We start from the raw sequence: 12324 nt of genomic DNA, 5'->3' as shown, positions 1-12324 counted from the left end.
TGCTCTGAGACTCGCCTGATAGACGTTAACGCTACAAGGAATACCACCTTCCAGGAGAGGTATGACAAAGAAACATCCTGTAGCGTTTCAAATGGAGGTTCCTCCAGAATGCTTAGGACCAGGTTAAGGTCCCAGGCGTCCAGAGGCGCACTATAGGAAGGTACCAAGTGGGAGACCCCCTGGATGAAAGTCTTTACCTGCAAATTTACAGCAATTCTGCGCTGGAACAGGACGGATAAAGCTGATATCTGTCTCCTGAGGGAGCTCGGGACCAACCCTGAGTCTAGGCCAGACTGGAGAAAGGCCAAGATGTTGGGAATAGAGAATCTCAGTGGAGAATAACTGCGGCCTCGACACCAAGAAAAGAAAACCTTCCAGGTTTGATGGCAAATTCGCGCCGAGGTAGGCTTCCGGGCACAAACCATTGTAGCAACCACCTCGCGCCCAAACCCCACCTGGGTCAGAATCCAAGATTCAACGGCCATGCCATCAAACACAGGGCCCCTGAGCTCGAGTGGAAGATCGGGCCCTGGGACAGTAGATCTGGGCGCTCTGGCAGTCGCCAAGGAATGTCGGCGAGCAGCTGCACTAGATCCGCGTACCAAGCTTGATGGGGCCAGTTTGGGGCCAGGAGAATCACTGGAACCCCTTCTGTTTTGATCTTTTTGATGACTCTCGGAAGTAGTGGCAGCGGGGGAAATAGATATGAGAGGCAAAACGGGTTCCACGGCAGAACCAACACATCCAAAGCGACTGCCTGCGGGTCCCTGGACCGAGCGACAAACAGGGGCACCTTGGCATTCGCCCCTGAGGCCATCAGGTCCCTATCCGGTGTCCCCCACCATTGGAAAATCTGCTGGAAGATCTCAGGGTGTAGTGATCACTCCCCAGACGCAAGACACTGCTGGCTGAGGAAGTCTACTGCCCAGTTCTCCACGCCCGGGATGTGGACTGCCGAAATCACCGACTGGTTCCTCTCGGCCCAATGCAAAACGTGGCCTACTGTTGTGAGTTCATTTTCCCCTTCACTACTGAGGCCCGATGAACTCCCTCTTCTGGTAAAGAAAGGTAGTGAGCCTGATTGTCAAGCACCTGAGCCTAATGATGATGACTGGCTGAGTGGAGTGACTGACTGGATATAAGGCCGCCGACGCCCTTCTGCCCTGCGGGTGATTTCTCTGTGGGATCCTTGGAGACCAGTCTGAATTCCTGCTCTTCTAAAGCTGAGTTTTCGGCTCTGCCGTTTGCATTTGTGCTTTGACTTTGTTTTGCTTTGTTTTTCTGGATTTCTGCCATTCCCTGCTGGGGTGAGCTGAATTCCTTTAGCTCTGTCTTCAGAAAGTACCTGAGTGCTGATATAGCTTTTGAAGCCTAGCTGCTTCAGGGTCTTTTTCCATATCAGCCTGTTGGCTTATGTCTTTGATAGGGTTTTGGCAGATTGCAGACAGCAACCTTCCTTTCCTGTCCTGTTTAGTTAGTTTGGGCCCCATCGTTTGCTCAGCCTATCTTTCTGTCTGTGTGAGTGTTTTTTCATCTTGCTTCACCGTCATTATATGTTGGGGGCTGCCTTTTACTTTGGGGTCTGCTCTGGGGCAGTTTAGATTTCCTTTTCTGTCTTTAGGCTATTTAGTTCTCCGGCTGTGATCGAGGGGTCTAGGGCACCGTAGGAACCCCCCACAGCTACTGCTAGTTGTGTTGATAGGTTCAGGGGTCTGCAATCTGATAGTTGCCAACTTCTCAGGTTTCCTGGACGTAGCTTCTATTTTTGTGTCTTCCTCCTACGGTGACTCTTTCATAACACCCTACCTTGCGCATGGTTGCTCTGCTGCGGGTGCCCCCTTGATGATTTATGTAAGCCACCGCCGTGGCGTTGTCCGATTGAATCCGGACTTGGCGGCCTGCTAGAAGGTGACGAAAATGTTGCAGAGCCAGCCAGATCGCTCGTATCTGCAACAAGTTGATCGGGAGGTGTGCCTCCTGCGGCGACCACCGTCCTTGGGTGGTGTGGTAGCGAAAAAACGCTCCCCAGCCGGGGAGGCTGGCGTCGGTTGTGACCACCAACCAATAGTCTGGGGGAAAGGGTTTCCCCTGAAGCAGGGAGGAACTGGTTATCCAACACTCGAGTGACTGTCTGACCTGAGAGGACAACCGGCACCGATGATCGAGCGAGAATGGGTTCTTGTCCCAGGATGACAAGAGGGCGTGCTGCAGGGGGCGAAGATGGAACTGGGTGAACGATATTGCTTCCATCATTTTTCCTAGAATCCTCATCCCGAAACAGATGGTATGAGGGACTGGTTGATGAAATGTCCGGACTCCCTGCCGGAGAGCTAGGGCCTTGTCCTGATTGAGAATTACCAACCCTCGAAAGGTGTCGAAGATCATCCTAAAAGGAAATCCTCTGAGCTGGAACAAGAGATGATTTCTTCACGTTGACCAACCACCCTAAGCGGGAAAGAGTAACTAGCGTGATGTTGACACTTTCCTTGCATGCCCAAATAGAAGGGCCCTTGACCAAGAGGTCATCTAAGTAAGGCAAGACGACTATGCCCTGGGAGTGCAGGATGGTCATGACGACTGCCATGACCTTTGTGAACACTCTGGGGGCGGTGGCTAGCCCGAAGGGAAGTGCTGCGAACTGAAAATGTAGACCGTTGATGGCGAAGCGTAGAAATCTTTGATGCGGAGGAAAAATGGGGATATGTAGGTAAGCATCTTGGATATCGATAGAGGCCAAGTATTCTCCCTGCCCCATGGCCGATATGACTGAACGGAGAGCCTCCATTTGGAAATGTCTGACCCTGATGAATTTGATCAGAAGCTTCAGGTCCAAAACAGACAGTCCCGTCCCTCTCTGGGACCGTGAATAGGTTGGAATAGAAGTCATGAGCCTTTTCGTGTTCTGGCACGGGAATAATGACTCCATTGCGGTGGAGCGATTCGATGGCTCCTAGCAAAGCCCTTGCCTGGGTATCCACCTTGGGAAGATAGGAAAGAAAAAACCATCTTGGGGGGGTACCTGACAAACTCTATCTTGTACCCTGAGGACACCAGCTCTCTTACCCATGTGTCGTGTGCGATGGTGAGCCAGACATGGCGAAACCAGAGTAGGTAGCTCAGTGGATAGCACTGCAGCCTTGCAGCGCTGGATTCCTGGGTTCGAATCCCACCAAGGACAACATCTGCAAGGAGTTTGTATGTTCTCCTCATGTTTGTGTGGGTTTCCTCCAGATACTCCGGTTTCCTCCCACATTCCAAAGACATACTGATAGGGAATCTAGAATTGTGGGCTTCATCGGCGACAGTGATGATAATGTGTGCAAACTGTAAAGCGCTGCGGAATATGTTAGCGCTATATAAAAAAAATAAAGAGAAGATCTTTGGGACCTGGATCCCCTCGACCTGGGCTGGTGAGTACGCATTCTCCCCAAGGGGTTGGCTCTATATGAGACCTGTCGATCTCTATCCTGGTTGGGGCAACCTGAAGCGGCGGAATTGGCCGCTGTAGTCCACCCGGGGTTGCGAGAAGCCCGAAAACGTGCCTGAAACTGGTGACAAACTGGCGGTTTGACCTATTGTTGAGGGAGAAAACCGCTCTTCCCTCAGGTGGGATCAGAGATGAGCTGATCTAACTTCTCTCCGAAAAGGCTGCACTGATAAGGTAGAGAAGTCAAGGACTTCTTGGAGGCTGAATCGGCCCGCCATGTCCTTAATCATAGAGCTCTCCTAATGGAAATTGTGCTTGCGTCAGCAAGTGCCGCGCAATTGGCCGCATCCAAAGATGCATTGATTAAGTAGTCCCCAGCCATAGCGATCTGACTCGCGATCTCTGATAGTTCTGCAGGTAGGGCCCTATCCTGCAAGGCTTTGTTTAATGATTCTGACTAAGAAATCATGGCCTTGGCCACCCACGTTGCCGCGAACGAGGGAGAGAGTGAGTGCTGACCCTGATGCCTCAAATACTGAGTGAGCCAAGCTCTCTATGAGACGATCTGTGGGATCCTTCATAGAAGAACCACTAGGTACGGATAACAGGGTTTTAGAGGCCAAGCGTGACATGGGTGAGTCCACCGTTGTGGATTCCGTCCATCTTTTACAGAGGTCCGGGGCAAACGGATACCTCGCTTCGAGCGCCTTCTGGCCCGAGAAGCGTCTGTCCGGCTGTTCCCTGTGTCATTGCACTATGTCCTCGAATTCTGGGTGAGTGCAAAATACTCTATGCGGCTGCTTAACTCGCTTAAATGACACCTTATGGCCAGAAGCCAAGGTGGAATCATCCTCAATCCCCAAAGTCTGGTTGACGGCTTCAATGAGGCTGTCCACTGTTTCTCAACACCCCGGAGTATCTAGGTCAAGGGGCTCGTCTGAGCATTGCTCGCTATCGACTACTGGTGAAGGAGAGCGAGAAGCAGAACTCACGGATGCCGAGGCACCGGATGAACCGGGAGACGCCGTGTGGGTTCGTTTCCCCCGCGTCTGCCTGGAGTGAGGGCGGCCCCTGCAGGCCGGATGCTCTTGTGAGGTAAAGGACCCCTCTAACACAGGCGAGCCACTGTCCCTGCCCCATCTGGGGCACGAAGGGACTCGATTGCTCTCGTAAGCGACGCCATGGACTGCGACAGTGATAGGGCCCACTCGGGGGACTTGCACTGGGCTCAGTCGCAGGGTAAGGCTCCTGGGCGCGTTTGGAATCACAGGCTTCGCATAATTGCTTGCTCTGTGCCCGCGGAAATGCGGCCCGACAAGAGATGCATGCAGCGTATAGAAACATGTGCGTCTTCGCTTTTTCAGACATGCTGTATCTGCCCGGCATCAGCACTGCAGACCGCTGGGGGGGGCACTCCTCATTTTCCCGCAGCATGGCCTCTCGGGTTGGGGGGCAGCACTTACCCCAGTCCTGTGCCCCCACGTGTCCTGGAAGTGCCGGGCATTGCTCCAGCTCAAAGAAGCGCGCGCCACAGCTGCGGGAGGGCCGTCAGAAGAAGAGGCATCCTTGGGACAATCTTTCTAGTTTTGCGGCCTAGCGCTGGTCCGAAACCGGGGCCTCAATTTCTTCGGCGCCCGCCCAGGCCACAGGAGGCAGGCCGCCGGAAGTGACGCGAAGGAGGGACTTCTGCCTGCGGCCTAACGCCAACCGAAACCGCGGGCTAGATTTACATCGCCTGCCCGTGACGGGGGGTGGGCGGACCCGTCTCCCACGGAGTCCCAGGCCGAGGATACATGGCTGGACGTCAGGACCCGCCACCGTGCGCGATGGGGGTGCTATCTTCGGATGCTGCCGCTCTGACCCCTGAGGAAAAGGCTAAGGGCTCCATCCCTGTGGACGCTGCTGCAGGAGCCCTCCCCGGCCATCCCCCTCCGTGACGATGCTTCAGCTTCCCAGCTCAGGTAGAGGGGAGGGGGGCCACATATAGGACAGTGCAGGCACCCTAGCTCCATCTTTCCCTCCAGGGATGAGGAGAGGGACCGTCCGCCGCCTTGCAGCACCGCAGTCTAGCATTGGTGGAGCAGTGGGAGCCGCACGGACTATGCTTGTGCCTCTGTACAGCCTAGGGTTTCAATACCTTAGGGAGGTCAGGGCTAAGTCCGGCATCATGTCCCACGTTGCGGGACAGGATACATGGAGGCGACACTCGCACGTGCTCGCCCGTTGATGGTTTGGGGAAATCGGACCCTTTCAATAGGATCCATTGCCCCTATCTCATCTTCATGGAAAAAATAAAAAAGTCTGGGAAAAAAGGACCAGATGTGTCCCACGTTGCGGGAGAGGATACGTGGAGGCGACACTCGCACGTGCTCGCCCGTTGTTGGTTTGGGGAGATCGGACCCTTTCAATAGGGTCCGTCGCCCCGGTCTCATCTTCATAGAAAAAGGGAAAAAGAAAAAAAAATAAGTCTGGAGAAAAAACAGGCATGTGCCTCCAACGGACACAAAACATGAACTGGTTTCTGCCCGCAATCAGGGTGAGGGTGTTTACGGCGGAGGAGGAGCTAACCTCTTTTTTTCACTCTTAGTGTCAGCCTCCAGGCGGCAGTAGCACACACCCACAGTACCTGTGTCCCCCAATGAGGCGAAGGAGAAAATCTTGTTTTTGAAAATTTTGTCCCCGCCAATCCTTTAGAATGTGAAGATGTCAGAAGACTCACCAAGTGACATTTTATTGCACTCATCCCAGTAACTGAAACAAGAAAGAACCCCCAGAGAAGATGTCGTGTATGCTCCTAGAGAGGAATGAGGCATGATCCCCGCTATTATTACCCACAATGCCCATCACTGCCAGCCTTAAGCCTCCATGACTGCTTTACAATCTTCCACACAGAACCACGTTTTTGAACTGTTTTGACATTCAAGCATTTGGTTTATTTAGTGACAACCACATTTGAGTAGAGCTGACTTAACAATTTCCGGGGGTAGGTGGGGGGAGGTCTCCAGAGACACAAGCTGGGCACAATATATTGGGCACTACAATGACATTTTGCAATTTTTGCTCTGAAACTTCTACTACGTGTTTCTGGAAATCATCCATGTAGTGAAAATGGTCACTATATCCATAGATGAATTCCCAGAGGGGTGTCATTTCCAAAATGGGGTCACTTCAGGGGGGATTTGAGGGGGAACATTTTTGTGAAAGAAAAGTAAATGTTTATATTTTCATTCCACATTCCATTCATTCCTGTGAAGCATCTGAAGGGTTAATAAACTTCTTGAATGTGGTTTTGAGCACCTTGAGAGGTGCAGTTTTTAGAATGGTGTCATTTTTGGGTATTTTCTGTAATTTTGACCCCCTAAACTCACTTCAAATGTGAGGTGGTTCCTAAAAAAAATGGTTTTGTAAATTTTTTTGCAAAAATGAGAAATCGCTGTTTAACTTTTAATCCTTATAACTTCCTAACAATAAAAAGTTGATATAGATGCTACTGTGCAGGCGCCGCCATCGCCGCTGACATTTTGCTGGATGTAATTTTTTTTCTAAGCCTCCCAATAGCCACAATATTATAGGCATTATCACCAATAATTTCAATGCTATTATATGCATTATGTAATAATGGGGGGCAGGTCAGTGAGGGGTCAGCGACCTGTCATTAGCCAATACAGATGAATATGTAATCAGAGCACCACATAAAGCCCCACCCACAGCCCCACCCACAGCCCCGCCCCAGAGCACGAGAATCTCATTACCTGAAAGCTACAAATACAGATTAAACAACAGTAAACCAGAGTTGCCCTCATTTATGGTGGACCATTGGAGCTACTATGGATCCTGAGCAGAAGATTAGAGAAAATAATATTGCTCCCCATTTCAGGAGAGATTGTGCAGTAATCTGAATTCCTTAGGATCAAAAAAAAATGTAATTGGTTGTAAGTTCTATAGAAAAGGGCTTTCAATGCCCAAAGTCATTTGAACAGTTTTGGGTGGAGGAGAATGTTGTGGTCTAGAGGCAAAATGGGGATCATGGTAATGTGGCACCCCTGAGGGTTCAGTCGCCACAGAGGTACTGCACCTCCTCCTGAGGTGTGGTACCCCACCATCCAGGTAAGGTGAAGACACCTGACCACACTCCAACACCTACAACCCCACGCCACAAAGTAGTGTAGCAAAGCAACTTCGGTGGCTCCCTGCTTGGAGTGTAGCATAGCACCCCTTGATGGCTCCCTGCTTGGAACATGAAACGTGCTGGGAGGTGGGTGGAGTTAGTTCACATAAAAGAGCGGAAAGAGTTGAGTCAGTCGTTCAGTCAGTCTTTCATTCAGTCAGTGAGTGAGGATGTAGAAGGACAGAGTATGAGACACAGAAGATCCCTGGGAGAGGGATGGAAGAAGGAAGTGCTGCAGCAGGCCACAGTGATCTGGGTCTGCTGGCACAGGAAAGAGACAGAGAAAGGAAGCTTGATTCTCCATTGGGAAGAAGGATTAGCATGGAACGTGAGGAGAATAAGACCAGGGTTAGAGGAGAACCCTTTTCAAGTTCTAAGCGCAAGGCCGGGGTCCGGTCCCCGAGGTTGTACGGATACTAATGGTCCTGCAGCAGACACCGGAGGAATAGAAGTAGTGACCACTTTATTCCCACTCAAGACTTGGGGGCACAACAGCAACATATTAGTGAGCCGGGACTTAGTAGCAAGGAGTCCCCGAAGCAGGCTACAGCTGTCTGCCGTAAAAAAATAAAAATAAAAACAAATCTGAACTGAGAAAGTAAGTTAATGTGTATGCACAATGTAAGTGCATATTAACACATGACCATTAACCAGAGAAAACGAAAAGCAAAAAACACAAATATCCTGAACTAAAAAGTAAAAAATATACTGCCAATAATGCATAAAGGTAGTAATAATAATAAGGGTATTTAGTAAACATAATTTTGATCAAAATAATGTACAAGCCATCCCGCCACGTCACGGCAACCCTTGTGGGACAGTCCCTACTCTAGTATTTAAAACCTTTTCACTTGCCAAGTGACGTGAATGTTAACAAGGATCGAGCAGCTGAACCACTAGTAACAGCTTAGGCCAGACTGGATGGCTTTCCCAGCTCAGAAGCTGCCGTACAAGAAGAGTTCATAGGAACATCTGATAGGAGGAACTCCAGTGTAATTCAGTACTGAGAGTACTTCACTCAAAGGTGCTATAAGAGGAGACGTTCAGGAAAGGCACATATGTTGGCGGAGTGTTGGAAAGGAGTACTTCATCTTGCCTGGAAGTTGGCTGAGCTCCTGGCCCGGAGGACACGGCACAGATGCGGGCACCTGTACCTGCAACAGACTGTGAGTAAAGCTTTGGAACTACATGCCCTGGTGTCCTTATTCCTGCGCCAACCTGCCCAGCACTGCTACATCTCTTGCGCCTGACACTACACCATCTAAGTGTCACTTCACCTACACTGCCCGGGGACTACAGCCCTGCCTGTGGAGGGCTATAACATCATTGCTGCACCACACCATCTGTCCCAGAGGATCTGTCTGCAGCGTCGGTTTACATCTCTATTGCCAAACACCACAGGTGGCGTCACGAATCACTCATCATAAACACACTGAACATTTCCCTTTACAATGGTCACCCAGGGCCACGGGCCAGGTCCCAGCTGCTGTGACATCTGCCATTGAAGCTTATCGGGCCCGGTACCCCACAGCCCTGGGAGGGCGTCCCAGTAACACGGCCGGACTACACCACCGATAAAGCAGCCACAGCCGGTGACTGAGAGGAATCTGTGACTTCTCTGCATTCAGTGGTTACTACTCACCTGGGTAGTCATATGTGGGAATCTCCTCTTTACACCACTCATCACCCCTCACATATGTCTCTGTAGTATTAATATGGGTCAGATCTTCACCCTGAAACAAATATTGTAAAAGTCACAGACAGATGGAGAAGTCCCATCTATGATCAGCTCTAATCCTGCATCTCCACCATTCTCATCACACAAGTATAAAACATATAATACTGGTGGATAAAACAAGACGGAACACAAGACCTTCACAGCCGTCTACACATCATAGGGGAGATCTCCTGACACCTTCTCTCCATCTACCTGATGATCCTGAGGAGCACTGGGATCTTCTTGGTTACAGTCCTGTGGAAAAAGAGGACGGGGACATCTCTCTGGTGTTGTCCTCTTACTAGATAGGTCTGGAGGAAACACATACAGGGACTGAATTCATTCTCTACATACAGATAATTATAGGCCGTGTGTATTTAGTCCTGTCTATTACCTGGAGATGTGAGGGGCTGGGGAACCTCCATTATGACGTCCTTGTACAGATCTCTGTGTCCTTCTAAATACTCCCACTCCTCCATGGAGAAATAGACAGTGACATCCTGACACCTTATAGGAACCTGACACATAGAATGATACCGTCATCCCCCCCGATCCCTTCTTCATAGTGTTACTGTATAATGTCCCAGCATTCCCAGCAGTGTCACCTCTCCAGTCAGCAGCTCAATCATCTTGTAGGTGAGTTCTAGGATCTTCTGGTCATTGATGTCCTCATGGATCAGAGGGTGAGGTGGAGGCCCTGTGATTGGGCTCAGGGGTCTTCCCCATCCCTCAGACACAGGGTCCTGACAGCGATCACTAGAGGTCTTCTTCACCACTGTGTAATCCTGGTTATGGAGAGACACATTAATAAATCTCACTACAGACATTTCCAGAGTCCTCACCTCTCCAGTTCTGTCCATCTGTTATTCCCATAGATAAGAATGATGGAATGTGACGTCATCAGAATCTCTCACCTCTCCAGTGAGACGGAAGAGGATCTCTAGGGTGAGGTGTAACATCCTCTCCGCCATCTTGTCTCTGTCCATATCCATCCTTGATGGGTAAATCAGGAAAATTCTCTTCTGTAGAAGATCTTCACTGAGAGGATCCGATATTGTAGAGACCTGAATGAGAAGAAGATGATCCGATGTAACATCATAAGAATCCTGTGTAATAATACAATTACTGGAGATAATAAGGGAAACATAGGAGGAGATTTATTATCTTACAGGGTTTAGTTTTCTTCCCTGACATCTACTAATAAAACCTATATATTTAGGCCACAGACAACAAGCAGTTTCCTCCTCGGAGTCGGCAGCTGAACACGTTCCTCATAGACTCATCTTCCATAACGCTAATTCTCGTCTCATTACCGACACTGGAATCGGCATTAGCAATACTGCAGGAGATATTCATTACACACGACATGAGAAATAACTCCTTCATGATGAGGACGACATCTTCATCTCCTACTGCGGCTCTAGAGACAGATTTGGCCAGAGTCGGTCGTACACGTGTGTGTGCGAGGTGTACGGAGCGGAGCCGCGTGTGTACGAGGTGTGCGGAGCGGAGCCGCGTGTGTACGAGGTGTGCGGAGCGGAGCCGCGTGTGTACGAGGTGTGCGGAGCGGAGCCGCGTGTGTACGAGGTGTGCGGAGCCGCGTGTGTACGAGGTGTATGGAGCGGAGCCGCGTGTGTACGAGGTGTACGGAGCGGAGCCGCGTGTGTCCGAGGTGTGCGGAGCGGAGCCGCGTGTGTACGAGGTGTGCGGAGCGGAGCCGGGTGTGTACGAGGTGTGCGGAGCGGAGACGCGTGTGTACGAGGTGTGCGGAGCGGAGACGCGTGTGTACGAGGTGTACGGAGCGGAGCCGCGTGTGTACGAGGTGTACGGAGCGGAGCCGCGTGTGTACGAGGTGTACGGAGCGGAGCCGCGTGTGTACGAGGTGTACGGAGCGGAGCCGCGTGTGTACGAGGTGTACGGAGCGGAGCCGCGTGTGTACGAGGTGTACGGAGCGGAGCCGCGTGTGTACGAGGTGTACGGAGCGGAGCCGCATGTGTACGAGGTGTACGGAGCGGAGCCGCGTGTGTACTCTATATACACCCGTATACCCCCAGCTTCGGTCACAGACCCCTCAGTGTATGCTGTATACACCCATATACCCCCAGCTTCAGTCACAGACCCCTCAGTGTAAGCTGTATACACCCATATACCCCCAGCTTCAGTCACAGACCCCACATCTCTCAGAGACAGATGTGGCCAGAGTCGGTCACTGCCTCCATCCCCACCGGCCGTCTATATGAAGGTTTCCCGTCTTCCCGCACTGGAATCTTCTCTCCCGTTAGATCTCAGCTCTGAGTCACACACAGAAGTTTGAGGCTTTTCTGGAAGAACAGGACACGAGAGATCTGAGGCCGATGTCTCCATGTTCAGGGTTTCCCCTCTGGATAAGAGGCTTTTCTGTCCCTTTCCCCCAATTAGAGGGGACATCTGTGGATATCGGGGTCTTTACCGGCTGCAGTCCTGGGGGGATTTACTCGGTAACGTGGACGTTGGACAAACGTCACCATCAATTACCATCAGAGTGAAGGAACATCGCTCCTCTATTCAGCTCTATGGATCCAGGATGAAATCCACTGCGGCCCCTGCAAGAAAAGAGCGAAATCTGGTGAGACCCCCGAGCCCGGAGATTTCTACAGCTGCTCTGTGTGCACAGGACCTGTGATGAGGTCACAGGAGGGGCGGAGTCAGGGGTCACATGATCTGGGGCCTCAGTGTGGGCAGGACTCTGCTGTGCTGGTTGTCATGGTGCTGGATGAGGGGAAGTTTCTGTGTGGGGTCAGGAGGGGTTTACAGGGTGGATGTAACAGAGCCGTGTGTACAAGGTGTACGGAGCAGAGCCGTGTGTACAAGGTGTACGGAGCAGAGCCGTGTGTGTACGAGGTGTACGGAGCGGAGCCGTGTGTGTACAAGGTGTACGGAGCGGAGCCGTGTGTGTACGAGGTGTACGGAGCGGAGCCGTGTGTGTACGAGGTGTACGGAGCGGATCCGTGTGTGTACGAGGTGTACGGAGCG

The 12324-nt window shown here is 51.3% G+C and overlaps 1 protein-coding gene across 1 annotated transcript in view; it reads right to left on the bottom strand.

Moving 5' to 3' along the window:
• LOC141072506 (uncharacterized) overlaps nt 1-11958 on the bottom strand; it is a 43089-nt gene extending 31131 nt beyond the window's left edge. Inside the window, 6 exon segments of the mRNA XM_073559782.1 lie at nt 9238-9328; nt 9526-9623; nt 9707-9830; nt 9918-10097; nt 10227-10376; nt 11827-11958. Of these exon segments, the coding sequence (XP_073415883.1) occupies nt 9238-9328; nt 9526-9623; nt 9707-9830; nt 9918-10097; nt 10227-10376; nt 11827-11829 (646 nt within the window). The 5' untranslated portion in view covers nt 11830-11958.
• Between the last annotated feature and the right edge of the window lie 366 nt (nt 11959-12324).

Source organism: Dendrobates tinctorius, unplaced genomic scaffold (genome assembly GCF_039654945.1).
Source record: "Dendrobates tinctorius isolate UK_male_01 unplaced genomic scaffold, ASM3965494v1 ptg000274l, whole genome shotgun sequence".
Classification (NCBI taxonomy): domain Eukaryota; kingdom Metazoa; phylum Chordata; class Amphibia; order Anura; family Dendrobatidae; genus Dendrobates; species Dendrobates tinctorius.
The sequence above is the reverse complement of the archived record's forward strand: the minus strand, read 5'-3'. Positions and strand labels throughout refer to the sequence as shown.